This window comes from Anopheles stephensi, chromosome X (genome assembly GCF_013141755.1).
Source record: "Anopheles stephensi strain Indian chromosome X, UCI_ANSTEP_V1.0, whole genome shotgun sequence".
In the NCBI taxonomy this organism is placed as follows: Eukaryota; Metazoa; Arthropoda; class Insecta; order Diptera; family Culicidae; genus Anopheles; species Anopheles stephensi.
In genome coordinates this window covers 3,494,801-3,518,454 of record NC_050201.1, presented here as the reverse complement: position 1 = coordinate 3,518,454, position 23,654 = coordinate 3,494,801, and the positions used below count along the sequence as shown (strand labels likewise).

Below are 23,654 nucleotides of genomic sequence, written 5' to 3'. Positions count from 1 at the left end.
GATCAACCATCAGCAACAGCAGCATCCATATCCAACAGCATCGATCAAACCTTCTCTCCCCGCAGCAGCAGCCTACTATCGATATATCGATACGAAGATGCGACATATAATGTTCTATCATCCCCTTTCTCACAGGCTATGATGCAAATGTCGCATTCGCATCAGAATCTACACACTGGCCAGCAGCAACACCAAAACACCGCATCGCACATTCACGGGCCCATGATACAAATGAATTCGCAACAGCAGCAGCAGCCGCAACATATGCTATCGCATCAACAGCAGCAACAGCCGCCGCACATGAGCATGGCTCAGCAGCAGCAGCAGCAGCAGCAGCAGCAGCAACAACACCCATCGATGATGAACCTTCCGATGGCCGGCCAGCCACACTACATGAACCAGCAGGTTAGTTTCTGGTCCGGCTGTAGCGTCTAGCGCCGCCACAGCAAACATAATCCTCCTCTCCCGAGCAGAATGCTGAATACCTTCGGTTCGGTATTTTTTGTTTTATCTTTTGCATTGGTGTTTGTTCGGTTATATTTCGGTACGTTTTTGTTTCGTTTGGTTTTTCTTTTTCAACTATGTTTTCATACACACACACACACACTGTTTGAGAAATTTGTTTTCCACATGATTATGATGTGCCGTTAAGGGGAGTAATTCAGAAAAAAAACTCTCCGCTCGTTTTGGAAAACCGAACGCAACACAAAAAAAGAGATATCTAGCCGCCTTTTTCCCGATGGAAGGCGGGTTTTAAAGTTAAAATTCATAATACATGCTGCAATAGTGTAAACGATTTCATCCAACACCATCATCATTGCTCTACACGCACACACACACAAACACACCCGCACACAAATCTTCATCTTCACTTTAACTGACATTTAACTGAATTTATTTGCGCGAACTGTTCTTTCGCTAAATCTTCACTACACACCGTATTGAGCTCCCTTTTGGAGAGGGAGCGAATCTGTTCTCTTATCTTTTCCTTAACTTTCTGCCTAATTTGCACCTTGTTTCAGTTGATAATGTAAAAGCATCTATCTTTTTCGTAGGCTCCTTTGATGAAAATGGTAAACAAAGCTTGTTGAGATGGGAACGGCTTCAGAGAACTTGGCAAATCAATTACCCTTTTAATCTCACATCTCGCGTTTATACCTGCAAGATACGCACTTACTCGAGCAACATAACATCGGCTTCAATTACTATATCATCTGCTAACTTTACAACAAAATTTAATTGATTCGTCAAGGCATCTGAAGGCGTTTCCATGCCAACTAGCTTTATTCATCTAGCAAGTCCACAAAACAGATCGATGCTATTACATTATCAACTGAAAAGCTCTGTATTTGTTTTTTTATTCTCGTTTGCAATTAATATAATCCGTTCTTTGAGTATGACAATTGCTTTTGGATGTTTTCTTCTTTTCGCTAGCGCTCTACCCTCTATCACCTTCCTTTCTTCACTACTACTACCACTACTACAACTCCCTTTCCGGGCTAGCCGATATGCGATTAGCCTGTTGTTGTTGTCGTTTTTGTTTTCTACCCTTCTGTGTGGTGTAATAAATAACCCAACCAAGTATTCTTTTGCTTACCATTGCAGCACTTTCCATTAAGCTTCAACATATTTTAGGGCACATATGGCACTGATGCTGCCCAGATTGATATACGGAGCCGAACAGCGTCCCATAGAGTTGCGACATATTCCCGTTAAAGTAAAAAAGAAAATCGCATCCACAAATGCTTAGGGGGGGAAACCTGTTTATATAGGGAAAGTTACGAAACTACACAGGGACAGGAGCAAAACAAAAAAAAGAAAAGAAAAGAAGTTAGGAAGAGTTATAACATAAATAAATGCTAACAATATAATATAACAAACAAACAAAAAAGGATCAAAACGATCGTACTACTGTCGCGCATTACAGCCAAACTAAAATTAACGATTGCATCAAGAGAGAGAGAGAGAGAGAGAGAGAGAGATAGCACATACAACTTCACATAATGTATAATGAATGTACATTGAGCTACCGGTATGGTCGCTATTACATATGTTATTGGTAGTTTGTGTTTAGTTTAATGTTTTTTTTTCCTTCTTTTTGTCTATCTCTATAGACTGCAACACCTTCCTCCCCCCACACGTTCTCTCACCCCACTATCCATTTTTTTTGTTCTTCTAGTAAGTTGGCTATATTTGATAGAATTTGGGGAACGAAGGAACGAAGCGATTGATAGGCAAAAAAAAAGAATATATGTATGTATAAGTAAACTTTAATTTTGTCAGTCACATGACACATGAGCATATACATATATAAATATACATATATTCTACACATAATGGTAATGAAACAAAAAAATTAGTTAGAAGGGGGCAGTGTTTTGAGCTGCCTGTGTTAAGTGAGGAACACCACCACCACTACCACTGTAAATAGACAGATAGATTGAAGCAAACAAACGTAGGTACATGGACAAGATGCATCTCTCTCTCGATAGCGACTCGAGGAGCAAAACAAAAAACAAAACCGCCCGACAAAGTCAGACGCCTCGATTGCTCGGGATGTGTGTTTTTTCGGCTACGAACTTCGCTACGAAGTCTCAACGGCACAAAGGTCTAGGAAATGTTTTTTTTTCTCTATTGCGAAACTAACAACCGAACTTTGGCACTTTCCGTGACCCTAGTGTCCTGCTGGGGAGGAAGTGTTTTAGGAAGTAGGAAGAGGAAGGGTGGTGAAGTGGTTCGGACTCTATGTTACGCTGTTTTCGCTTCTAAAGTAATGGGCCAACTGTGTTGCACAGAGGTCCGTCTCCTTTAATGGGCCATCAGCGCATGTAGCTTTGTGGCAATGCGTGCATGTATGTGTGTGTGTGCATGTATGTGTGCATTTGGTTGGCGCGTTTGCAGACAAATGTGAGTGTGTGTGTGTGAGGATGACCCAGTAAAAGCGATAGACACAGAAAGCGAGAGCATATTTTCATGTAAAATCAAAATGAGAAGAAAAAAAACACACACACGTGCGCGGTACACACATTATTATTAAACGTAAACTAAATTGTAACCACAATTTGCAAACAAAAAAAAAATAGTTAAGACTTTGTAAAAGGCATTGTAAACAAGTACGCGCGAGATAGCTATTAGATTGATTAACAAAGAAAAAAAAAGAAGGCAAAAACTGCAAAACTGGATGGAAAAGGGGCAACACACCAGTTACGGAGGGCGGAAGGGTTAAGAAAGGTTATTATGCGGAGGGGGGGGGGGGGTTTGTTAAAGATAGCCAGGGACGTTTAAGAACAATGGCAACATTGGATTCCGCTTTCGAAGCCATCTGTCCTCCTCCTCCATGTTCCTTTGGTTAAGCTGATAAAACTATGAAAAAAATGTCCATGTATATACTTAAACAATCACACACACATACACACAAACAGAAAAAGGTTAATGTTTGCGGTGTTATAACAAAAAAACACCTTGCATGCACACACACAAACACAATTTATAACACTTCCCCCCAAAAAAAAAGGAGTTAGTTTGTGAGGACACGGGATTAGACATCGTTCTAACTCCACGGGCCTTTCCTTTGTTCCTCCTGCTCTCTGTGTGGGTTTGCAGTGAATTACATCCGAGTGAATGAGTTAGAATGGTGAGTTAAATCTTATGCTCACTCGTTCAGAGTTAAGAGTCTCGAGGAGTGGACCTTAACTCTCCGTATCGGCTAACCGTTTAATACAGTCACTTCGATATTTAACTCACTCAGCTCAGTTTTCACTCACTTTTTTTATAGTGAAAACGAGCTGAGTGAATTAAAGCGTAGTGAGTGAGTGGGTTAGTCGGCACCGAGAGTTAACTCACTAATGAGTTATTTAATTCATATGTGAGTTAAAGAGCAGTGAGTGAGTGATTGGTCGGCACGAAGAGTTAAATCCTAAGTGAGTTGAAATAACTCTTCATAACGATTTGAATCATCTCATTCACTCATTTAAGATTTAACTCATTCACTCATTCTGACACACATCACTAGTTTGCATAACTAAACCACTCATACATAAACACACACACACACATACATGCATACTAAAATAAAAAAACACATTTTAAATGGTATACTCCAGAATTAAGTAAGACAACAACAACAACAAAAGAGAACAAAGGCGAACTTGAATTAACTTTTTCATAAAATTGTGTAAAAAACACACACACACACACACACAAAAACGGGCAAAACGAGAATAATAGGAAACGGACGATTTACCACTAGCATTCAAACCACCTCTCACCACAACACCCGGATGGCCGGAGATCGACAGAAAACTGAAAAACAAAATGGCTGCTGGCAAACTGTCAAATGAAGGTCGTTAAAATGGGGCGGAACGCCAACAAATAGCTAACAGCTAGCCGGGCTAGGTGTGTGCGTGTGTGCGTGTGTGTGTTTGTGGGTGTGGGAATGCAGTGAGGAGGCGCCCACCTACCCCCCCTCTCCCGTTCGAGAGAGCAAAACGAATCTATTTACAGTTTCTTTTTTAACTTAGTAAAACGCGGTACGATCCTACTTGTTTTCTTCCCCACCCCTCCCTCCCCCCCTTTTTGTCTAGTGGCGGAATCAGTGCAAAATTTTATATCTGTTCATATGGATTTAATGTTGAAGAAATACATAGTGTACAATACATTACCGAAGCGTTTGGTTTCCCTTGAGCGTTGGCGAGAGCAGCGCGGATTCTTGGTTTTTGTTTGCCCGGTGGCTCTCGCTGTCGATCGTGGTTCATGCTTCCTAGTTGCGAAAGGGTAGAATTGTTCAATTGCTTTGATTAACCATTTGTTTCCCACAGGCTGATGCGTAACGTTCAGTTTCTAAGAGTCTTGTTGTACGGTTAACTTTTGAGAAATAAGCTATTGAAGCGTTTCCCCTTCTACGGTTGTACTCCGGTCGAGCAAAGGGACGCCCACGTGTGGAATGCTAGTTCACGCACACATCTACCTTCAATCACGCACACATTTGCCTAACATTCAACAACACGCGGGTGCACCCATTTCTCATACCGCTCAGCATCGTGTCGTTACGCTTTTCGTCCATCTGCAGGGGAGGAGACGTATCACGTCGTCTGACGGAGGACGCTCCCTTCACCGGTCGCATGCTATTGAACGTGTTTGAGCAAATTGCTTCACGCTTTATGTTCTCCTTTTTTCCTTTTCTTTTTCTTCCTTCTCTTTTGCCCCTTGGCTCTCGTTGCAGATGTCCCACCAGCAGCAGCAGATGCAGCAGCAGATGCAGCACCAGCAACAGTTCCAGCAGCAGCACCTACTGCAGGAGCAGCTGCAGCACCAACACTTACAGCAAGAGCAGCAACACCTGCACCACCCGCAACAGCTGCACCATCAACAGCAGCAGCAGCACCACCATCAGGAGATGGGGCAGGTGCAACAGCAAGAGCAGGATCAATCGCATCTGCAGCTCGGGCCACCGATGATGCATCACAACACCGGACAGCAGATGCACCTGCAGCAGGGCTCAGTTGTGGACGATCTGATGGGGACACCGCAACAGCACCAGCAGCAGCACCATCACCATCAGCAGCAGCAGCAGCTACAGCCAACATCTTCCACGTCACCGACACAGCAACGCTCCTGTCCGTCCAAAACGCAGTCTATCAAGTCGGTGACCATGCCGCAGAAATGTATCCGCCAGGGTTGCAGCAACGCAGCGATCGAGAACCCGGACTGGGAGGATGAGTACTGCAGTCAGGAGTGTGTCGTCGCCCACTGTCGGTTAGTAATGCGAGAACCTGCGGCTAGTGCTCTGTGGAGGTCCTCCATGAAGGTACAGAGCCTCAGTAAACCACACTCTTGAGAAGCTGAGCTCGCAGGAGTTGGGTTGTGTACGGCTCTGTTAGTTTTACTCCACATCCTCCAAAATGAGAATCCCAAAAAAATCCTCTTCTTCTTCCATATCCTAACGACCTCTTAAGGTCATGCTTGGGCCCTTCTGGCTTACTAGCCTTATTGATACCACGTAGTTGGATAGTCAGTCCTCACTATGGGGGACCGCGTCCCTGATAGGATTTTAACCCCGGTCCTGTCGTGTGAAGACCGCCGACGCCTGGACCGGCTCGATTATCCATTAAATCCGTACCTCGTAGCGTCGTATACCTCGGAGCAGTAACAGCAGTCTTCCTCTAAGGTATCAAAACCCTAATCAAGTTCTTGTTCTCTCATTGTAGCGCTGTGTTTGCGATGTTTCAAAAAGATTGCCTACAAGGCAATGGTCCTTCGCAGCAGCCGCAGCAGCAGCAGCAGCAGCAGCAGGCATTGCCGTCAGTGAAATAGATGCCTTAGACCCTTTCTACGAGCGAGTTGGCTGAGATGTTGATGGGTTGCAGGAAACAGCAAAAAAAAAAAAAACTGGATGGGGAAGGCTTGCCGGATACATACATACATTCACTATTCACCCCCCCCAGAAAACTAATAACATACGATGACGATTCGGCTACTCGGCGCGGCGGCTAGAGGCGTCGCACGGTCTGCGAACGAATGCGATTTCGTTCTAGCGCACCCTACCATTTAACGATTATTAACTAGAGACTAGCGACATAAGGAGCGAGAATAGAGCGGACGATTAAGAATAGAACAAGACATTTTTATTTAGGAAAAACAAACACACACACACAAACACACTTTATAATGAACACGCTGATGATGATGTGGCCAAACTAGTAGAAGAAACACACACTCTTAAGCATAAAAGGCTCCTGGTTAGGCGCCGGGCTTAGGGGGGTTTGTTTTATTTTTCCCCTTTAAGGAGGCTTTTAAGTTACGCGAATGAGCTCGCGCGGTTTATTTATCCTAGCAAAACAGGCAAACACCTGCATTATTTGTTATGTTTAACAAGCTTAACCCTGGCTATGTTGGTCGCTATCTTGTCACACTTTAGGATGTTCGTCCGCCGGCCATTGTTGCGAACGCCTACCGTGCAACAACGCTAAACGCGCTCTCATTGTTAGGGATTTTTGGTTTTTTTTTATTGTTGGTAGGCTGTGACTTCCAAAGTAATGAAAGCGCATCGATTCCATTTAAAGTAGCTTAAAGTTAGCTAATTGTGATTCTCTCTCGATTTGGGAAGCGAGAGAGAGAGAGAGAGAGATAGAAATGAAGAATAAAATCTCCCCAGCGGCTCCAATTTTGAAGGAGCCGGCTAACGGCGGCCATATGTGGTGGGTAGTGCGTTGCGTGCAGGAACTCCGGTTTAACTGTGACTGGGAGAAACCCCTTTTTATAACTCTCGGCGACCATTGTAAAATATTGTTATAGGAAATGTAATTTTTCATGGTTTCCTTGTGCAAACAGTGTATGATTTGTAGTTTAAGCGAGCGTTTATTTTTTTTTTGCATTTTCGGTGTGCTTTATCATCGAACTTATGGAATGGGTTGAATGAGGGCAGTGAGCTGCAGAGATAGGAACAACTTAGCCAGGTCGTTACTAGGAAAGCTAAACAACAACAAAAAGCCAAATCGATTATATTACCCCTTTAACAGGAAACTGTGCGTATTGCGCTGTATTATGTGGCGTTGTGCCCTATTTGAACCGTTTCTTTATGTGATGTTCCTCAGAAAAGAAAAACCAACTGAAAAACATGTCTCACATAATAATGTAACAGGAAAAACACACACACACACCGATGCGGGCATATGATTTTATAATTCCATTCATAACGCAACACACATAAGGCGTGTTGGCAACCTACACAACACACGACGCAGCACGCACCACCACCAAGCGATATAATTGTTCGAACCAATAAATGAAAAGAAAAAGAAAATCACACATACAATTAACTATTTTTGTTTTACAGGCAGGTTTGTATACTTTTTGTAGTGTTTGAAAATGGTCGACTTATCGTCTTTTTTTGATGACTAAATTTTTTTTTATTTGAAAGAAAAATCCATCATTAAACCTATTGCTTTTTTCCGAAATCTCTTTATTGTAATAAAAATCACATTTATTTTTTAATGATAAAAAAATAATATAAAATTAATTACTAATCGATGGAGACGCCCAGTCGCCCGTAGTGTTTAAATTTTGAACTGTGAAAACCGTTACGCGGTCGATAATGGTGATATCGCGTTTCGAGCGTCTCTTGCCTGTTTGACAGTAGTTAGAGAAAGTAATTACCGAAAGTGATCATCCAAAAAAACCATAATTCAATTGTTAATCACCACCGGACGGCGAAAGATATTGAGAAGAGTGTTCCAGGGAGCAAAAAAAAAAAAAAAAATGGCGCGGATCTATACAACGATGTCCTCGTTGCTGTGCCGTAGTACGACTGGTGTCTTGGTTCGCTTCACGACGTTCTTCGCGGTGCTGGGCAGGCGCACTTGAAAGCGTTGCATAACTACCCCTTAACCCGAAACCCGAAGCCTAGCGATCGCTCCGACGGCGAGGAAACATAAACAGTCGGTCCAGATGTGACCGAGCGCTTGGTTCAAGCTGGTGCCTGGTGTTTGGTGTGAGCGCGCGAAGCTGTTAATAGGCAGGTAAGCTGGTGATGTGTGCTGCACCCCAATCAACAATATGCAACAAACTGGCATCAATCATACAATAAGTGTTCTGCAGCTTCGGGCGTGTGCATCTCCAAGAACCATCACGAAGCCATTACTCCTTAAACATCGTCAAATTGTGAGCTAGTTTTGAGGAAATTTCTTGTGAACCAAAAAAAAAAGGAAGAAAAGCGATAAATTATCATACAAGCGCACGCGTACTGATTACTGATGGTGCAAAGTGCTTCCACATAGGAAGAGGAAGCAGCGACACAAAAAAAAAAAGACATCCTCCCAATATCCCGAGTTATGTACTCGGTTGGTGGATTTTCTTTATGTAAGCTCGCTTTTTAATTGCCTTTTTTTCAAGTGCTGGTGCTTATTAAATTTGTCCAGAACTCGAAGAATCTTGCTCGCAGCTCAAAAAAAAAAAAAACCTAGACAAGGACAACCAAGAACTTTGGAAGCGTTCGGGGGAAGTTGTCGTGTACTGTCTATTACAGAAAATCAATATTTTTCTTCACAATCAAAATTCAGACACGCACACCCACCCACTGACGCGCGTGAATTCGCGAAGTGAATTTTTAACCAACTTTTACGCCCTGCTCAGGAACCGCTCACCTGGTACGCGGACAGTGTGAGGCCAGAGCAGCTGCACCATGGCCTGCCCATTTGCAAAGCACACTTCGAGCGAACAGTTCCAGCGTCAACCATCAATCGCCGAGGCGCACAACTGGAACCTGGATGAGGACCTGAGCGAGATACCGGGCGATGCGCTTACGCTTACCCATCTGAACGCAGCAATACAGCTGCTGACGGCACCATCGGTAAGTATTTAGCCAGCTTTGTGAGGTTTAGTCTCACGCAGAAGGGGGAACTAAGTTTGTCCGCTCGTTGCCAGATCGACAATGTGCACGAGGCACTGATGTCCCTGATCGGTAAATACAGCAACAGGTGGCCGGGTCTGTCAAAACTGTAAGTCTGCTTCACCGGTCACATCAGGTGAGTCCATGGTTAAAGGTTCAGGTTAAAGCGTTCGCTTTCTTATCCTCAGGAAAAGTGAACGGTCTGAGCTGTCGATCTACCCGCACTATGACTACCTTGCCGATATTCAGGATAATCTGGCGCAGATTGATGGTAAGTTTTTGGGGACTGGTCAGATTTCAGCAACGCACACGCCTGACCAACTCACGGTCACCTTCCACAGAGTCGGCCGTGTCGGAGATCCTGGTACACCTCGGCGAGGAGCTGATCCAGACGGCGTGCGTCGGTGTGATAGAGCGTGCGTTCAAGTGTCTCGGTTCGGATCTGCAAGAGTTTCTCGGCTCGCTCGACGGTGTGTACGATGTGCTGAAGCTGCAGGAGGAGGACATCTCGGACACGGGGTTCGTGTGCGCGGGCGAAGGCGAGCTCATCTTCACGTCCGAGCGTCCGGTGCTGGCCTGGTTGCTGCTCGGCTGTCTGCAGGCTCTCAGCAGGCTGCTGTTTAACTGTGAGCCGGAGATAGAGCTGGAACCGTTGCCGGGCGATACGCCGCGCTATCGCTACCTGCTGCGCGTGGATGAACCGGCCGAGGTGACGCCGGAACGACGCGGTCCGGCCGATGTGGTGTCGGGGGACGCACGTGATCTGAAGGTGAGCAACCAATTTTTCTGCGACGCCTTCCCGTGGCACTTCATCATGGACGAGCAGCTGCGGCTGGTGCAGATGGGGTCGGCCTTTAGCCGGCTGTTCAAGGGACACGTGGGTGCCGGTACGGCGGGACTCTGCGCCAGTACCGTGTTTCGGTTCAAGAGACCGCGCGGACTTCAGCTCCACTTCCGCGAGATCGTGCGCCGCACCAACACGCCGTTCATGATCTCGCTGCGGGCACCACCGGGCCGGCCGGACTTCTTCGCCAAGGGGCTTGAGATAAAGGGCCAGATGGTGTTCTGCCCGGAGTCGAACGCGCTGCTGTTTGTCGGGTCACCGTTTCTGGATGGGTTGGAGGGACTCACCTGCAACGGGCTGTTCATCTCGGACATTCCGCTGCACGATGCGACGCGTGAAGTAATACTGGTCGGTGAGCAGGCCCGGGCGCAGGATGGATTGAGGCGCCGTATGGACAAGCTGAAGAGTTCGATCGAGGAGGCGAATGCGGCCGTCATCAAGGAGCGTAAGAAGAACGTCAGCCTGCTGCAGCTCATCTTTCCGGCGGAGATCGCGGAACGGTTGTGGCTCGGCGCGCAGATCGATGCCAAGACGTACCCGGAGGTGACGATGCTGTTCAGCGATATCGTCGGCTTTACCAGCATCTGCTCGCGCGCGACCCCGTTCATGGTCATCAACATGCTGGAGAATCTGTACAAACACTTTGACGAGCTGTGCGGATTCTTCGACGTGTACAAGGTGGAAACGATTGGCGACGCGTACTGTGTGGCGAGCGGGCTGCATCGGGCCAGCATCTACGACGCGCACAAGGTCGCCTGGATGGCGCTGCGGATGATCGAAACCTGCACGCTCTACAACACGCACGACGGTCAACACATCAAGGTGAGTGTCTCGGGCAACAGCTCGTCGGGAAACGTTAACTCCAAGTGTTCCCTTCCTAGATGCGGATCGGCATCCACACTGGCACGGTGTTGGCCGGTGTGGTCGGCCGCAAGATGCCACGGTACTGTCTGTTCGGCCACAACGTCACGATTGCGAACAAGTTCGAGTCGGGCAGCGAGGCGTGCAAGATCAACATCAGCCCAACGACGCGCGAATGGTTGGTCAAACATCCGGACTTTGGATTTCAGCTGAATGCGCGGGATGCGTCCTGCATGCCGAAAGAGTTTACCGACTCCAAGGGGCTGACGTGCTACTTCCTCGAGGGTTACAAGCATCCGACGCTCAGCAACGACCGTCCGCTGCAGGAACACATCGAGGAGGCGATGCGACAGACGCTACAGGAGACGACCGACACCATCACGCTCGAGGTCGGCCAGTAGGACGCGCTCTGCCGGTCCCACAACACAAGATGATAGATTTAACGCCTCCACACACACACCCAGCATGTATTAATGTTAGTAGATGTTAAACGTACGGTACAGTGCGCTGGCCGGCAATCAAATACCTATGTAACCATTTCCACTAAACCAAACCTCTCTACGACCAACCCAACTCTAGCAGAGCACACACCAATAAAAAGCGGCCCCCCTCCGGACCGGTCAACTAGCTCTTATAGGTACAGACACCCACACATTCACACCCATCTATCATCACCGCTAAGGTGCATTACAATGCCAGAGAGAGAGAGAGAGAGAGAGAGAGAGAGAGAGGCAACCCTCTTCAGAACCGCCTTACTCAGATATGCCAAATAACACGATATTCGGCGGGGTTTCAGAAAAAAAAGCTAGTACAGAACATTGGATGTAATTCCGTTTATCGTCACTTGATTGTTATCCGTCGCGGGACATTCACCGGTCCGTTTTGTTGGATAGATGTTTTTACGTTTTTTGTTTTAAAGTCTGTTGTGAACTGAACCGAATGCGAACCCTAACGAACTATGTAGTTTCTTGTGTCCGCTTAGTATTGTGTCAGTAATAAACATACGATCAGAAACACTATGCGAGATTGGGAAGATGCGGGGATGTAGAGCCTCGACAGGTATCTGTTCGGTCCAGAATGACCACAGTTACTGGAGTAGGGCCTTGGGTCTATCTGAGTTCTTGGCAGTATCTGAGAACAATATCCGGAGAAGTAAGTAGTTAGATACCTCCGAATATTGTCTTGATTGATACTTGGAGCTTAATTTCGCCAGGAGATCTCGAATGTTGATCGTCATAGCTTCCATTCTCGTCATTTTCTGACGTCCAAGTATCCAGAACGGAGAACCAGCAAGTCTAGTAAACCAGTACATGACCACCAAGAAGGCAGGCTGGCAGGAAGAAGGCACCAAGAACTCTTGGAGAAGTCCTGAGAAGCTGGTAAGTAGTAATGCCCGTCTTTTGTTCAAAGATATTTGCGCCAAGAATTATGAAAGCTCCTGCAACTATATGTGTACTGTGAACTAGGTCTTTAGCCTTCCAGTTTGAATTTGAAGTTAAAGTTATCTAGAGCTCTTGATGTATTCTTGGAGAACTGCTGGGTTTGTCAACCTTAGTTTTCTTGGTAGAATCAGAGTTTTCTGGACTGATTCTCACCAAAAAGTCTGAATCCTCCAAGATACTCCAAACTAGGTCGTTCGGCTCCAGTTTACATTTGAAGTCGGAATCATTCTAAGATCTCCTAAGATATTCTTGGAGAACTCCAGGGTTTTTAGTAAAAAGATTCTCAACCCTAGTTTTCTTAACCGATTCTCATCAAGAAGGCTGAGAGTTCTCCCATTGAGAGTTCGTTAGGCTTCAGTTTAAATTTGAAGTCTGAATCATTCCTGTCACTCACCAAGACGAAATCTGAGTCCTCCAAGATACTCCAAATTAGGTCGTTAACCTCCAGTTTGAATTTGAAGATGAAGTTATGTAGAACTCCCAAGGTATTCTTGGAGAGCTCCTGAATTTCTAGTAAAAAGTTTCTCAACCCTAGATTTCTTGATTGATTCTCACCAAGAAGGCTGAGAGTTCTCGCATCTCCTTAAACCATATCTGTTCTCCAAACTAGGTCGTTAGCCTCCAGTTTAAATTTAAACTTACAACCAATTCCCCCCCCCCCCCCCCCCCTTCTTCTGATAAGAGTTCTTTTACAGCTACTGCAGTCGATTTCGCACTTTCGCGGTCCTTCGCCAGTAAGGTATTGCCGCTTGATTGGCCCTTCCGAGAGAAATCTCCACTCCCTGACCTGACCTTCACTGATCGTCCGACCGGAGTGCGATAGGATGCGGCCCCGTCTCCACCTTATCACCATCGCCCACCCAACGGTCTTCCGCGAGAAACGGTTGCCCCGGCTTCCAAGAAACCGAACGCTGTGCCTGGCAAAGATAAGTGGGGAACCGTGCAAACACGCATCAGCTTTTGTTCCACGATTAATTGAATTTATTCGCCAGCTGGCTTGGCGAATGGTCAATTGTAAAGGATTGCGTTAAGTTGATAAGCGTCGCAATCGGGTTGTTGATGCTATTTGGCACCACGGGTTGCGGAAGAAACAGTTTTGCAGGTTGTGTCATGGGCCGCGCACTGATTGGACGCGAGTGCGTGCGAGATGCAACCGCAGCATCGCAACTTGGAACTCAGATAGCTACCCGTGCACAGGTACAGGTAGCCATATGGCCATATGGAGGACAGCCAGAGCAGATAGACTTGCTAGAATTAGGAGGACCTCCCGAATTGACCAACTGTAAGATGCGCAATTCTCGAAACATCACAACTGCGCTGTGCACGCAATCGAACCGGGTGGGGGGTAGAGCCTGACCGTAACGATAATATCTACCCCAACAAGCCGGAAACGATTGTGTCGATTAGGTCGTCAGAGTCCCGCAGGGTAGCAGCTGTACGACACAACCGAGGAGACCTTGAGCTCATTTCATCAGAAGACTCGGGGCCCGACTGTGTGCAGATCGACATTTAACCGATACTTTCACGCCAGATATAAAATGGACCCGATTCCTGATGACTACACCAGACGGTGGGCTGAAGTGACTTACCACGTGCATACGCGTTTGCGCTTTCCTCTGCAATACGAGCTACGGTGGTGTAGTGCTGCGATGAAAACATTGCTCGTTTCGATTTCGCTGTTTGTTGTGGTAAGATCAACAGGAAGATACGGTCGTGTTCCACAGCTCTAACCCGTTCTATCTCTTCTCCAGGCGCAAGGTGCGTACGTGGTGCGGACATTCGCGGACGCGACCCGGTATAAGGATGAGTGCACCAAGCAGTACTCGGTGCGGGGCAGCCCACTGATCGACTACATGCGACAGGTGGCGCTGCACACGGACGATGCCGATAGTCGCTGGTGCATCATACGCTGTATCCTGCACAAGTCGGAGCTGCTAGCGATCGAGCAGGGTGATGTGCTGCACGAGTCGAACGTGCACGCCCAGATGCAGTACAGCAACGCGATCGTGGAGGACCCGGACGATATCCGGAGCGAGACGAGCCGATGCCTGCAGGAACCGAACGCCACGCACGACGAGTGTCTGCGGGCGTACACGTTCTTCGCCTGCATCCAGAGCACGGAGTATGACTTATTTTGACGCTTTCCTGCTGTGGTGTGTAAATGTTAGTCTGTTCACCCTCCAAAACTTTCCACGAGGTAATTACTTGCGGTTGGAATAAATAACAATAGCCCGAGGCGAGGTTCGCTGTTGACAACTCACTTCCTTTTCGCCACCATTATCGCCCCGAAAGCCGATGTCTTCAAGCACCAGCGCAGTCTAGCGGTGGTGGCGGCCACCATGTGTCAACAGGTTCATTATCAATCGCCTGCAGTCGGGCATCGGATCGGACAGATCAGCTGATCGTTGGGCAGGCCCTGGAACTGTGGGGCCTTCACTTATCACATGCGCAGACCCGTTCGCTTCCTGACGACCCCGAGCGTGGGGTATCATCAATTTACACTGCACCGCGCACCGTTCGGGGGTTCGGGGGACATAATCAAATTGAAGTGTGCTCACACGACGCCTCGCACAATCGGAACCTGTAGGAGCATAGCAAACCCGGGTGGATATGATGAGGGTCAATGTACATCAGCGGCCGGCATCACCGTCGTCGAACACAGTCGTGGGCTATCAAGTAAATAAGTGGAGCAAATCAATCCCTCTCAGCCCGTGTGTGTGTGTGCCGCCCCGGCCACCGGGATGCTTGATTGTCTGGGATGATCGTTTGAAGGCGTGTGTGCGTGCGTGCGTGCCCGCGCGTCTTATAAAAGCCGGCCGACCGACCAAGCTCAACCATCAGTCCGCGTTCTTGCCCATCACCGGAAGGTAGTGTAGTGCAGCTTCCTCACCTCGTGCGATAAGTGCCGTACCTGTGCTCTAGAGAAAAGATGCTGAAGTTTGTGATTGCAGTTCTGGCCCTCGGTGCCGTGGTAAGTAAGACATCGGGCCGTTGCACGGTATCCGTGGGCATCAAGCATCCAATTTTTCCGAACCCACAGGTGAGCGCCGAGTTTGTGGTGCAGACGCGTGACGATCTGCTGAAGTACCGTGCCGAGTGCGTCCAGTCGCTGAGCGTGTCGGACGAGCTGGTCGAGAAGTACAAGTCGTGGAACTTCCCGGAGGATGACACCACCCAGTGCTACATCAAGTGCATCTTCAACAAGATGCAGCTGTTCGATGATGCGACCGGCCCGATCGTAGACAACCTGGTGGTGCAGCTCGCCCACGGCCGGGACGCCGATGAGGTGCGTGCCGAAATCGTCAAGTGTGCCGGCACCAACACCGACGGCAACGTGTGCCACTGGGCATTCCGGGGCTTCCAGTGCTTCCAGAAGAACAACCTGTCGTTGATCAAGGCGAGCGTGAAGAAGGACTGAGGACGATCTTGGCAATCATTTGGCACGGTGAACGGTGAATACGAATTGGAATAAAGTGATCTATACAAGCAAATGCAAACCTTCCGGTGTGCGGTGTCTACTATCAACCTGTGGGAGAACATCAAGAACCCTCTGGGGTACCAGTACGAGACTTCACCGAGATATTGACAGACGAGGTAGCATCGCTACTCACTGATCTGTGTCCTCGGAAGATTCAGACTCCTATAGGTTGTTGGTGCTCGCTCTCTACTATCAACCTATAGGAGATATACTCCCAGAGATCTCAGATTGATTGTCTCAAAGCAGTGGACGAAACTTCACCGAGATATTGACATATGGTAGCTTCGCAAGTCACTGACATTTGCAGTAGCACCTGTGTCCTCGGAAGATTTAGACTCCTATAGGTTGTTGGTGCTCGCTATCTACTATCAACCTATAGGAGATGTACCCTCAAAGACCTCAGATTGCTAGCTGAGCTTAACTAGCTCTTTCGGAGGTTTGGATGTCTTTGGAAGATGAAGACTCCTAGACATTGCTGCTAATACCTGCTCTCTACTCAAAAACTCCCTCCCACAGACCTCAGATAATCGTCTCAAACCAGGTGACGAGACTTCAACGAGATATTGACATACGAGGTAGCTTCTTCGCAGGTCACTGACATTTGCAGTAGCACCTGTGTCCTCGCAATATTCCGATTCTCGGAGCTGAAGAAAAAATCTCGCGAACAAACACACACACACACACACAACTCCTATATCTGCTGTGTCATGATGGGTCGTGGCGTATCTCCCTAGCAACTACAATAAACAAAATCCAAAAACCCCGCAGTGTTGTGTCCTCTGGTGCCCGTTTGGAGGACGCACCGCGTACAAGCTTCAAAACATCAATAACGACCCCAAGACCATAATCAACAAACACCGACAGAACAAAAACAAAAAAAAAAAGACGGGAAAAATCAATTCGCTCCCGGGTCCGGTCACGGTGAGTTTTGCCAGTGTTTCGCAAGTAATGGCCAACACGGATTCGTGCAAAAGTTCGGTCGCCCTAAGTCCGTCCGTGCGTCCGTGTACCGCCGCGACGGTCATGGTGTCTACAGTGTAGAAACAAAACTTCCCTGTCGAGTTTTTTTTGTTGTGGCGCGCCGACTACCTGCAAGTGAGTTCCCGAGATGGTGTGTTTTCCTTGTGGCGAAAACTCACCGTGTGACCCTGTCCACGCCATCATGACTATCCACTTTAAAACACTGATGACACACTCGGAGCAGGGGACTAGCGACAATTATGTTGGACCGTTTCAACAGAACCCCGTGGCAAAACAAAGAATCGCCGACCTCTCAGGAAGGGAAGTCTCACTGTGAGGATACGATACGGTTTCGCTTGTGTGTGTGTGTGTTTGTTTTCTTTTTTGGTTTCTCCTTCCAACTCCAGAGGATATGCAAATTAAGGCTCGCAACTTTTGGCGCAAGTTTTGGCATTGGGCCAAGGATTGGAACAATTTCTGATGGGTGTTCTTGGCTGACTGTTTGCCCTCGCTCGCTCGGAGGGCCCCCCCCCCCCTCCCCTTCTCTGTTTTGGGCAAATGTCGATCACCTGCCGTTGATAAGCGGTGCGAAGGGAAACGTTTAAACCTTTGCCTTTGAAAAGTTTGACGCGCACAGGGCCAGGCGCCAACCATCCACCACCAGGGGCGAAAAGGGCTGTGGGCGAGGAGAGTCGGGAGGTGGTCTTATCAACGGGAGCTTTCAACACCCGTTGACGTTTCGGTATTGATTGACACCAAATTCGGTCGGTGCTGTATGGCACTGGGCAGGTTTGTGCAATTAGAACCCCAACCGTGAGCTTCTCCTATTATCCCTTCTTCTCGTCTCGCCCAAGGACTGCTTTAGGAAGAAGTAAGGAAGCGTCAGCTACAGTGCGCTGACATGCGATTCGTTTGCTGGGGAAGTTAAGCATTCATATTTATAAAACATGAGCGAGGTTTTAGACTTCTAATTAACTTCAACAAATACTGATAGACCTCTGATGATGATTCCTCAAGATTCTTGGTTGTTTTGGGCTTAGTCTCTTCTATGATCTATTTTTTTAGAAATGTTGTAGATGGTTGTGTTTACTGTTCTGTTCCGGATAATGATTCTAAAACCTTGGGAGGTCTTGTCCAGCCATTACTGACTTCCTTGACTTCATTATACCTTGAGTAGCTGAATAGTCCGTAATGGGGACTGACTACAACAATTCTAGTAAGCCATCAGATGGCCACCGGAGACCTAGGAGGGCTTTAAGAAGAAGAAGAAGAAGAAGAAGCTGAATAGTCAGTTCAGCGTATGGGGAGACTGTCCAGACCAATATTTCTAAATGAGTCTTCCTGGAATCCCTGATAAACTTTGTAGAATTTTAGAAGATCTAGCTGTGACTTGCTACGACTTGTCGGATGTTACGATGTGGAGGATAGAAGTAACTTCGATTTTAGCAGATTGATCCTTGTTTCCAATAGACAGGAAGGACTATTGAGCTACCATTTTCTCCAGGAACTCTATGTCACAGATATCCGAACAATGATTCTGAAGCCAAATACGACTAACAAGAGAAAGTAGAATAAATTAAAAATAAACATCTCAAAACGTTTTCGCTACATCTTGCACAGGACCTCGCGGCAACATCTTCGAAGCCGAGGTTGGAAACTCAAAAGGACAATCATCCAGTTCGATAAGCTGAACACGAACTCCGACCGTTGGCCATAAACAACAACATAACTCACACCAACACACGCATACATACACACAATTCAAAGCATCGGTTGCTAACCCGCAGTCCACGACCCGAACAGGGCCGAACAAACGAACGTGCTCACCCCAACACCCCCCGCGAAAAAAGGACTCTACAACCGTGCAACCAACAAAATAACAACGACCCGAAGAAAGGACGCCTGGAAACGATGAGTAGAAAGCAGCCGAAGGAGGGTGGTGGCGGTGCGGGTGGCAGATCGTTGGCGGCCGCGTTCACCAACAACACCAAGGGAGGGGCAATGATAATGAAAAGCGTTTCCATCTTTCTGGCCAGTGGCAGGCGAGCCTCGGCCCAGTCGAGAGATCAGGCCGGGAACGGTCCCAACGGTAGCGCCCATCAGCCACGGGCTGATACGCACGCGAAGGACCAGAACGCGGGCACCGCACGTACCACGATCTCGCGCGACAACCGACGCATACTGGCCAGGATGGACGAGCTGAACGGGAAGCTAAATCCGAAGATGCTGGAGATGTACAAGCGGCGGACACATTTTTCCAAGTAAGTGGTACGCTTTGCGCAAAGTTGGTTAGTGTATTGGGAGGCTATCTCCAGAGGCCTTAAGTGTTGGGAATGAGAAAACCGGAGATCAGAGTGTGAAGTACAGAAGAGTTGGAGAATCCTGGAGATATCTCTAGAATTTTGGAGGATTTCATAGACATCACAAAGGGCAATTGTGTTGGAGTTTAAAATGAAGTTAAGAACACATCAGGAGAGTTCGCTGAAGACAACATCTTCAACTATGAGCTCTTTTCTTCTTCATTGGCCTCTAATTGGATTTGGAGAGGATTACTCGAGAGACCTAAAGTGTTGGGAATGAGAAAACTGGACATCAGAGTGTGAAGTACTGAAGCTTTGGAGAATCCCGGAGATATCTCTAGAGTTTTTGAGGATGTTATAGACATCACAAAGGACAGTTGTGTTGGAGTTGAGCATGAAGTATAGAACACATCAGGAGAGCTCTCAGGGGACAACATCTTCAACTTTGAGCTCTTTTCTTCTTTTTTTTAACGGCCATTGACGTTAATGGTTGTATCGCCCTATTTGAGTAGTATTGATTGACTCTGCAAACAAGACCTTAATTGCTCCCACTCGAAGCCGATCTCAATAGCGCGAGGTGGAGTCGTTATGTCGGACAACTTCCCTCATTTGTCTAAACCAATCTTTACCTAAATTCCCCGCGTTCTTGGCTAGGGTGTGCTGGCACATTAATAGCGTGGCATGATTTACTGCCCAGGTCCGAACGAGTGTACGAGTTGTTGAGCATGACTTCAGATGTGCTGTTCTCATCGTCGGGTCGTCAAAACGTATGTTCGTACACGAGTCACCCCGCGTGTATTGGAAAGGGGGGGGGGGGGGGGCGTAACGGCAGCAATGCATAAATTTTCTCGTTATTGATTTGTTTATCATTTATGATTCGATACAACATCGATGTCCTTTTTATCGCCGACTACCGACCGACTCCTGACATGCAACACACAATACACATCGCAGGACCCGCTTTTGTCGAGGAGGGGACCATAGGGTTTCTCGGCGATTCTTCCGATTTCGTGAGAAGCAAACAGATTCATGGATGTCGTGTGAGCTAATTTGTTCCATTATTGCACGCTATAGCTAGAAAGTTGTGAGTGGTCTTCGGCAATCACCGGTTTGAAAATTGAACGATAAAAATCCAGCTACTTCTTCAGGGCTCCAGAAGTCAATATTCTGTGGGCGATTCATTGTACACACATACTCCAAACTTCCATCCAATTTCAGAGTGGAGGTTGAGGCGCTATGTAAGATCTATCGCAAACTGGTCGCCAACGCTAGCATGAACTCGAAGGCACTCGCCGCCAGCAATCCGGGCGTTATCGCCAAGGCCGGCTCCTCGATGGACGGTATTGACCGGTCGGTGTTTCGCGAGCTACTCCACAGCACCTTCGACATCGTGACGGAGGAAACGCTGATGGAGCGTATCTTTTGTGCCTGGGAGAAGGGCTACGAAGGGTTGCCGATACGGCTCGAAGGATGGTTGATGGGGTTGTCCACCTTTCTGAAGGGTTCGCAGGCGGAGAAGACGGCGTTCTGCTTTCGGGTGTACGATCTGAACAGTGACGGGTTCATCACGAAGGACGAGATGTTTGCGCTGTTGCGCAACTGTCTCATCAAGCAGCCCCAGGATGAGGATCCGGACGAGGGCGTCAAAGACTTGGTGGAGATTGCGCTGCGCAAGCTGGACATGGATAAGGATGGCAAGGTAAGTGATGGTCCTGAAGGTGTATGGACATAACGATGAGGGCTTTCGTGGACAGATCTCGTTCCAGGATTATCAGGAAGCGATCGCGGAGGAACCACTGTTGCTGGAGGCGTTCGGCCAATGTCTACCGTCGGACCGCGCGACGATGTCCTTCCTATCGACACTGCAAGCGTAAATGTTAACCTCCTTACTTTCTTGACCTCACCATACATTTCTCTTCTTCAACCATTAGCTCCAACCAATATCCTTGAGCTCCAGGACACTTGGGGCAGCTCTTTTCAAGCCATTACATCAAATTATTAGCCCAATAGAGAGAGAGAGAGAGAGCGAGTGAAAAATGAAAAACAAAACACACACAGAGTATCCTTCTAGGCCAGGATCGAGGTAAACGCAAGCTCCAGCAAGCAACCAGCTCAAACCTATTTTGCCTCTAAACCAGCCAAAATCCTGCAAGCCAGCAGTCCTGTTTACGCTCGCCCTCTGCCATGCGTTCTGTCTCTGTGTGCGTGCAAAGTATCGACCAACTTTTTTTGTTGTTGTTGCTGGGCTATTCGCCCAAAACTTCCTATTTTAGCATGTGAATGTTGTTTGTGTTTCGTACTGCTTCGCTCGTTAGTTTTTACCGCCTATTTTCACCAGTTGTTGCTGTCATTACCGTTTGCATGACGCTCTCTATATTGACGCTATAAAATGCGTGGAAAGACGTTTCCTTCCACGCCCGCCGTCGAGACTCTCTGACTTCCGACGGCTTGTTTGTGAGGTTATGTTCTGTGAAGTTGCAGGTATGACACGCCCACGCGTTCCCCAACAATGTTTGACTTGTTGCGTACGCACTCTGTACATAAGTTGCGATGGAAAAGTTTGGAGCAGCTCTGGTTGGTTTGTTTGGAGAAAGCACCGCCGGAGTATATGATGGAGCGGGACCTCCTTAACGCTTGCATGATGTTAGAGCTCTTACATGTGCCTACTGTAAATATTGCTTTCGCCGTCATGTTAGGAACTTCAGATTTAGTTGCTGTCATGCGAATTCTGAATGGTATGGGCGGTGCATCACATCTCTCTGTATATATGCCATCTATCACAATCGTCAACGTCACTCTTATGTCTATTTGTGTGGCCACTGTTCCAGGGATCCTAATCTGAGAGATCCTGATAAGGTTTCAGGTTTCAGATGATACGGATCAACCCATATCCACACATCTCACATCTCCATATCTAACATCTCTAGCTCCAAAAATCAATGCTGCTCTTAACCAATAACGCTCCTATCCCTGCCGCAAGCCCACCAGCTGCTACTGTGCGCGATGTGACACTAGTACCTGTTCACTGTCCGTGTTTGCCTTGTTCATAGCTGTCAGTGTCATTTCGTCTTTGCATAGACGCGCACCCCTGCTCACAAACACACACACTCACACACGCCATCAAGCTCCGATTGTATTTGCGATTTTCTCTTCTTCGTTTTATGATGACTTCGTCCACACGATGTTGACCGACCGCAAAAACCCAAACATACCCTCCACAGGCAAGAAGATTCAAATTAAGTCACCACGAAGAGGCACGGACGACTGACGCCCGTGTAGATTGGAAGCAGGAAGTCTTATCTAAAAAACCGGATGATGTACCACCCTCTCCAGTGTCAAAGCAACAAGAAAAATCGCCCAAAAACAACAGGTAAGGTACCTCTAACTGGGTCCCCCGAAGGGGGAACCCCACCGGCAACTTACATCGACTAACGTTTCAACCTTTGCAGTACTTTTCCAGTGTGACACAATGGCAGTAAAAACCTGCTGCTGGGGGCCTGCCAGGTCCGGCAAAAACAGGTCACACGTACCCGGAAGAGAGAGATGAAGACACGGTCATCGTCTTTGGAAGTCGCTGCAAAAACGTGCGTCCCGGCCTTGGCTACTCTCAACATCACGATGCGCATCGCTGAAGCGATCGGCGATTGAAGGTCACGCACGCGCGTGTGGTTCCGTATCCGATTCCGCACTATTAGCCAGAGCCGGTCCTGTCAAAAGTTTGTCCGATTTGGCGCAAAACCAAAATGGCGAGCTTTTTTTACGCACACATGGGCGGAATCGCCGGGGTTCTTGAGAAATCGAACCAGATTTCTATTCGCTTACCCTAACGAACTTACTCTGAGGGACGCAAGCTAATTAGTGGAACGCCAAAGAAGTGGAAAACGGCCGACGGGTACTACTACACATCACTACTAGAGCTATTAGAGTCGTGAAGAATGCACCGTAGAAAAATCTGTTTATCTATTTATAGGTCGCGTTAGCGTCATGTAGCCTGTTAGAAGTGAGGTTAACTAAAATGGCTAATGATAGTGTAGAATCTTACTACAGAAGTAAAATAACTAGATTTGTTTATCGCGATTGTTTGAGACTATAGAGACGATGCGATCGATATATAAGAGACATAGAAAGCTTGCAGGTAGCGGAGGATTGCCTGTCTTCCTCAAGAATATCTAGTCAACCTTGAAATAAAAGCCAGAAGAGATGAACGATGAATATTCTCTCGCTCATTAGCCGAGCCACACCGGACAGAAGTGCTCTGGTGATCGCATTACTGAGCAATCGAGTCAGTAACGTCCATCAGACCTAACATCGAAAGCAAACTCATGTTTAATTCCACGTGCACTAATTGTATGCATGTGGTGAGCATGTTATAATCTCACCGCCC

At 47.5% G+C, this 23,654-nt stretch overlaps 5 protein-coding genes across 14 annotated transcripts in view; all 5 read left to right on the top strand.

Annotated features, from left to right (window-relative positions):
* Positions 1-7,806, top strand: part of LOC118504453 (TOX high mobility group box family member 3-like) — a 39,736-nt gene extending 31,930 nt beyond the window's left edge. For all 3 annotated transcript variants that reach the window (XM_036038958.1, XM_036038967.1, XM_036038950.1), the window contains exons 9-11: positions 136-405; positions 5,222-5,754; positions 6,207-7,806. In XM_036038958.1, the coding sequence (XP_035894851.1) occupies positions 136-405; positions 5,222-5,754; positions 6,207-6,312 (909 nt within the window). In that variant the 3' untranslated portion in view covers positions 6,313-7,806. The remainder of the gene's footprint in view (positions 1-135; positions 406-5,221; positions 5,755-6,206) is intronic.
* A 232-nt stretch (positions 7,807-8,038) lies between these two features.
* LOC118504467 (head-specific guanylate cyclase) lies at positions 8,039-12,106 on the top strand. The gene is made up of 6 exons (XM_036038980.1): positions 8,039-8,516; positions 9,130-9,346; positions 9,421-9,494; positions 9,574-9,656; positions 9,727-11,051; positions 11,111-12,106. Exons 2-6 carry the CDS (start codon positions 9,179-9,181, stop codon positions 11,489-11,491), a joined length of 2,031 nt encoding a protein of 676 aa, XP_035894873.1. The 5' UTR covers positions 8,039-8,516; positions 9,130-9,178; the 3' UTR covers positions 11,492-12,106.
* A 125-nt stretch (positions 12,107-12,231) lies between these two features.
* Positions 12,232-15,505, top strand: LOC118504557. Of its 3 annotated transcripts, XR_004905315.1 has the most exons (4): positions 12,232-12,469; positions 14,064-14,220; positions 14,284-14,729; positions 14,825-15,505. XR_004905315.1 is itself a non-coding variant. In XM_036039178.1 (2 exons), the coding sequence occupies exons 1-2, from the start codon at positions 14,071-14,073 to the stop codon at positions 14,668-14,670; spliced, it is 537 nt and encodes a 178-aa protein (XP_035895071.1). In that variant the 5' UTR covers positions 13,205-14,070; the 3' UTR covers positions 14,671-14,792. The 3 variants fall into 3 exon arrangements, 1 of the variants encoding a protein (XP_035895071.1); XR_004905312.1 differs by lacking the exon at positions 12,232-12,469 and having other exon boundaries at positions 13,204-14,220; XM_036039178.1 differs by lacking the exons at positions 12,232-12,469; positions 14,825-15,505 and having other exon boundaries at positions 13,205-14,220; positions 14,284-14,792.
* Positions 15,347-16,029, top strand: LOC118504570 (general odorant-binding protein 99a-like). Its single transcript, XM_036039190.1, has 2 exons — positions 15,347-15,503; positions 15,573-16,029. The coding sequence occupies exons 1-2, from the start codon at positions 15,462-15,464 to the stop codon at positions 15,948-15,950; spliced, it is 420 nt and encodes a 139-aa protein (XP_035895083.1). The 5' UTR covers positions 15,347-15,461; the 3' UTR covers positions 15,951-16,029.
* On the top strand, positions 15,990-23,475 carry LOC118504534 (EF-hand calcium-binding domain-containing protein 1-like). 6 transcript variants are annotated; one of them, XM_036039115.1, is made up of 7 exons: positions 15,990-16,126; positions 16,527-17,105; positions 18,591-19,231; positions 20,489-20,969; positions 21,025-21,140; positions 22,492-22,640; positions 22,720-23,475. In XM_036039115.1, exons 3-6 carry the CDS (start codon positions 18,882-18,884, stop codon positions 22,508-22,510), a joined length of 966 nt encoding a protein of 321 aa, XP_035895008.1. In that variant the 5' UTR covers positions 15,990-16,126; positions 16,527-17,105; positions 18,591-18,881; the 3' UTR covers positions 22,511-22,640; positions 22,720-23,475. The 6 variants fall into 6 exon arrangements, with proteins under 6 accessions (XP_035895008.1, XP_035895020.1, XP_035894999.1 ...); XM_036039127.1 differs by lacking the exon at positions 16,527-17,105 and having other exon boundaries at positions 16,064-16,126; XM_036039106.1 differs by lacking the exon at positions 15,990-16,126 and having other exon boundaries at positions 16,175-17,105; positions 18,774-19,231.
* The last annotated feature ends 179 nt before the right edge of the window (positions 23,476-23,654 follow it).

Coding starts and splice junctions, on each gene's coding strand:
- LOC118504467 (XM_036038980.1), top strand. CDS start 9,179: ATGGCCTGCCCATTTGCAAAGCACACTTCGAGCGAACAGTTCCAGCGT. Junction 9,347..9,420: donor AGCTGCTGACGGCACCATCG/GTAAGTATTTAG, acceptor GCTCGTTGCCAG/ATCGACAATGTGCACGAGGC. Junction 9,657..9,726: donor TAATCTGGCGCAGATTGATG/GTAAGTTTTTGG, acceptor CACCTTCCACAG/AGTCGGCCGTGTCGGAGATC.
- LOC118504557 (XM_036039178.1), top strand. CDS start 14,071: ATGGACCCGATTCCTGATGACTACACCAGACGGTGGGCTGAAGTGACT. Junction 14,221..14,283: donor CGATTTCGCTGTTTGTTGTG/GTAAGATCAACA, acceptor TCTCTTCTCCAG/GCGCAAGGTGCGTACGTGGT.
- LOC118504570 (XM_036039190.1), top strand. CDS start 15,462: ATGCTGAAGTTTGTGATTGCAGTTCTGGCCCTCGGTGCCGTG. Junction 15,504..15,572: donor TTCTGGCCCTCGGTGCCGTG/GTAAGTAAGACA, acceptor CCGAACCCACAG/GTGAGCGCCGAGTTTGTGGT.
- LOC118504534 (XM_036039115.1), top strand. CDS start 18,882: ATGAGTAGAAAGCAGCCGAAGGAGGGTGGTGGCGGTGCGGGTGGCAGA. Junction 19,232..20,488: donor CGGCGGACACATTTTTCCAA/GTAAGTGGTACG, acceptor ATCCAATTTCAG/AGTGGAGGTTGAGGCGCTAT. Junction 20,970..21,024: donor ACATGGATAAGGATGGCAAG/GTAAGTGATGGT, acceptor TTTCGTGGACAG/ATCTCGTTCCAGGATTATCA.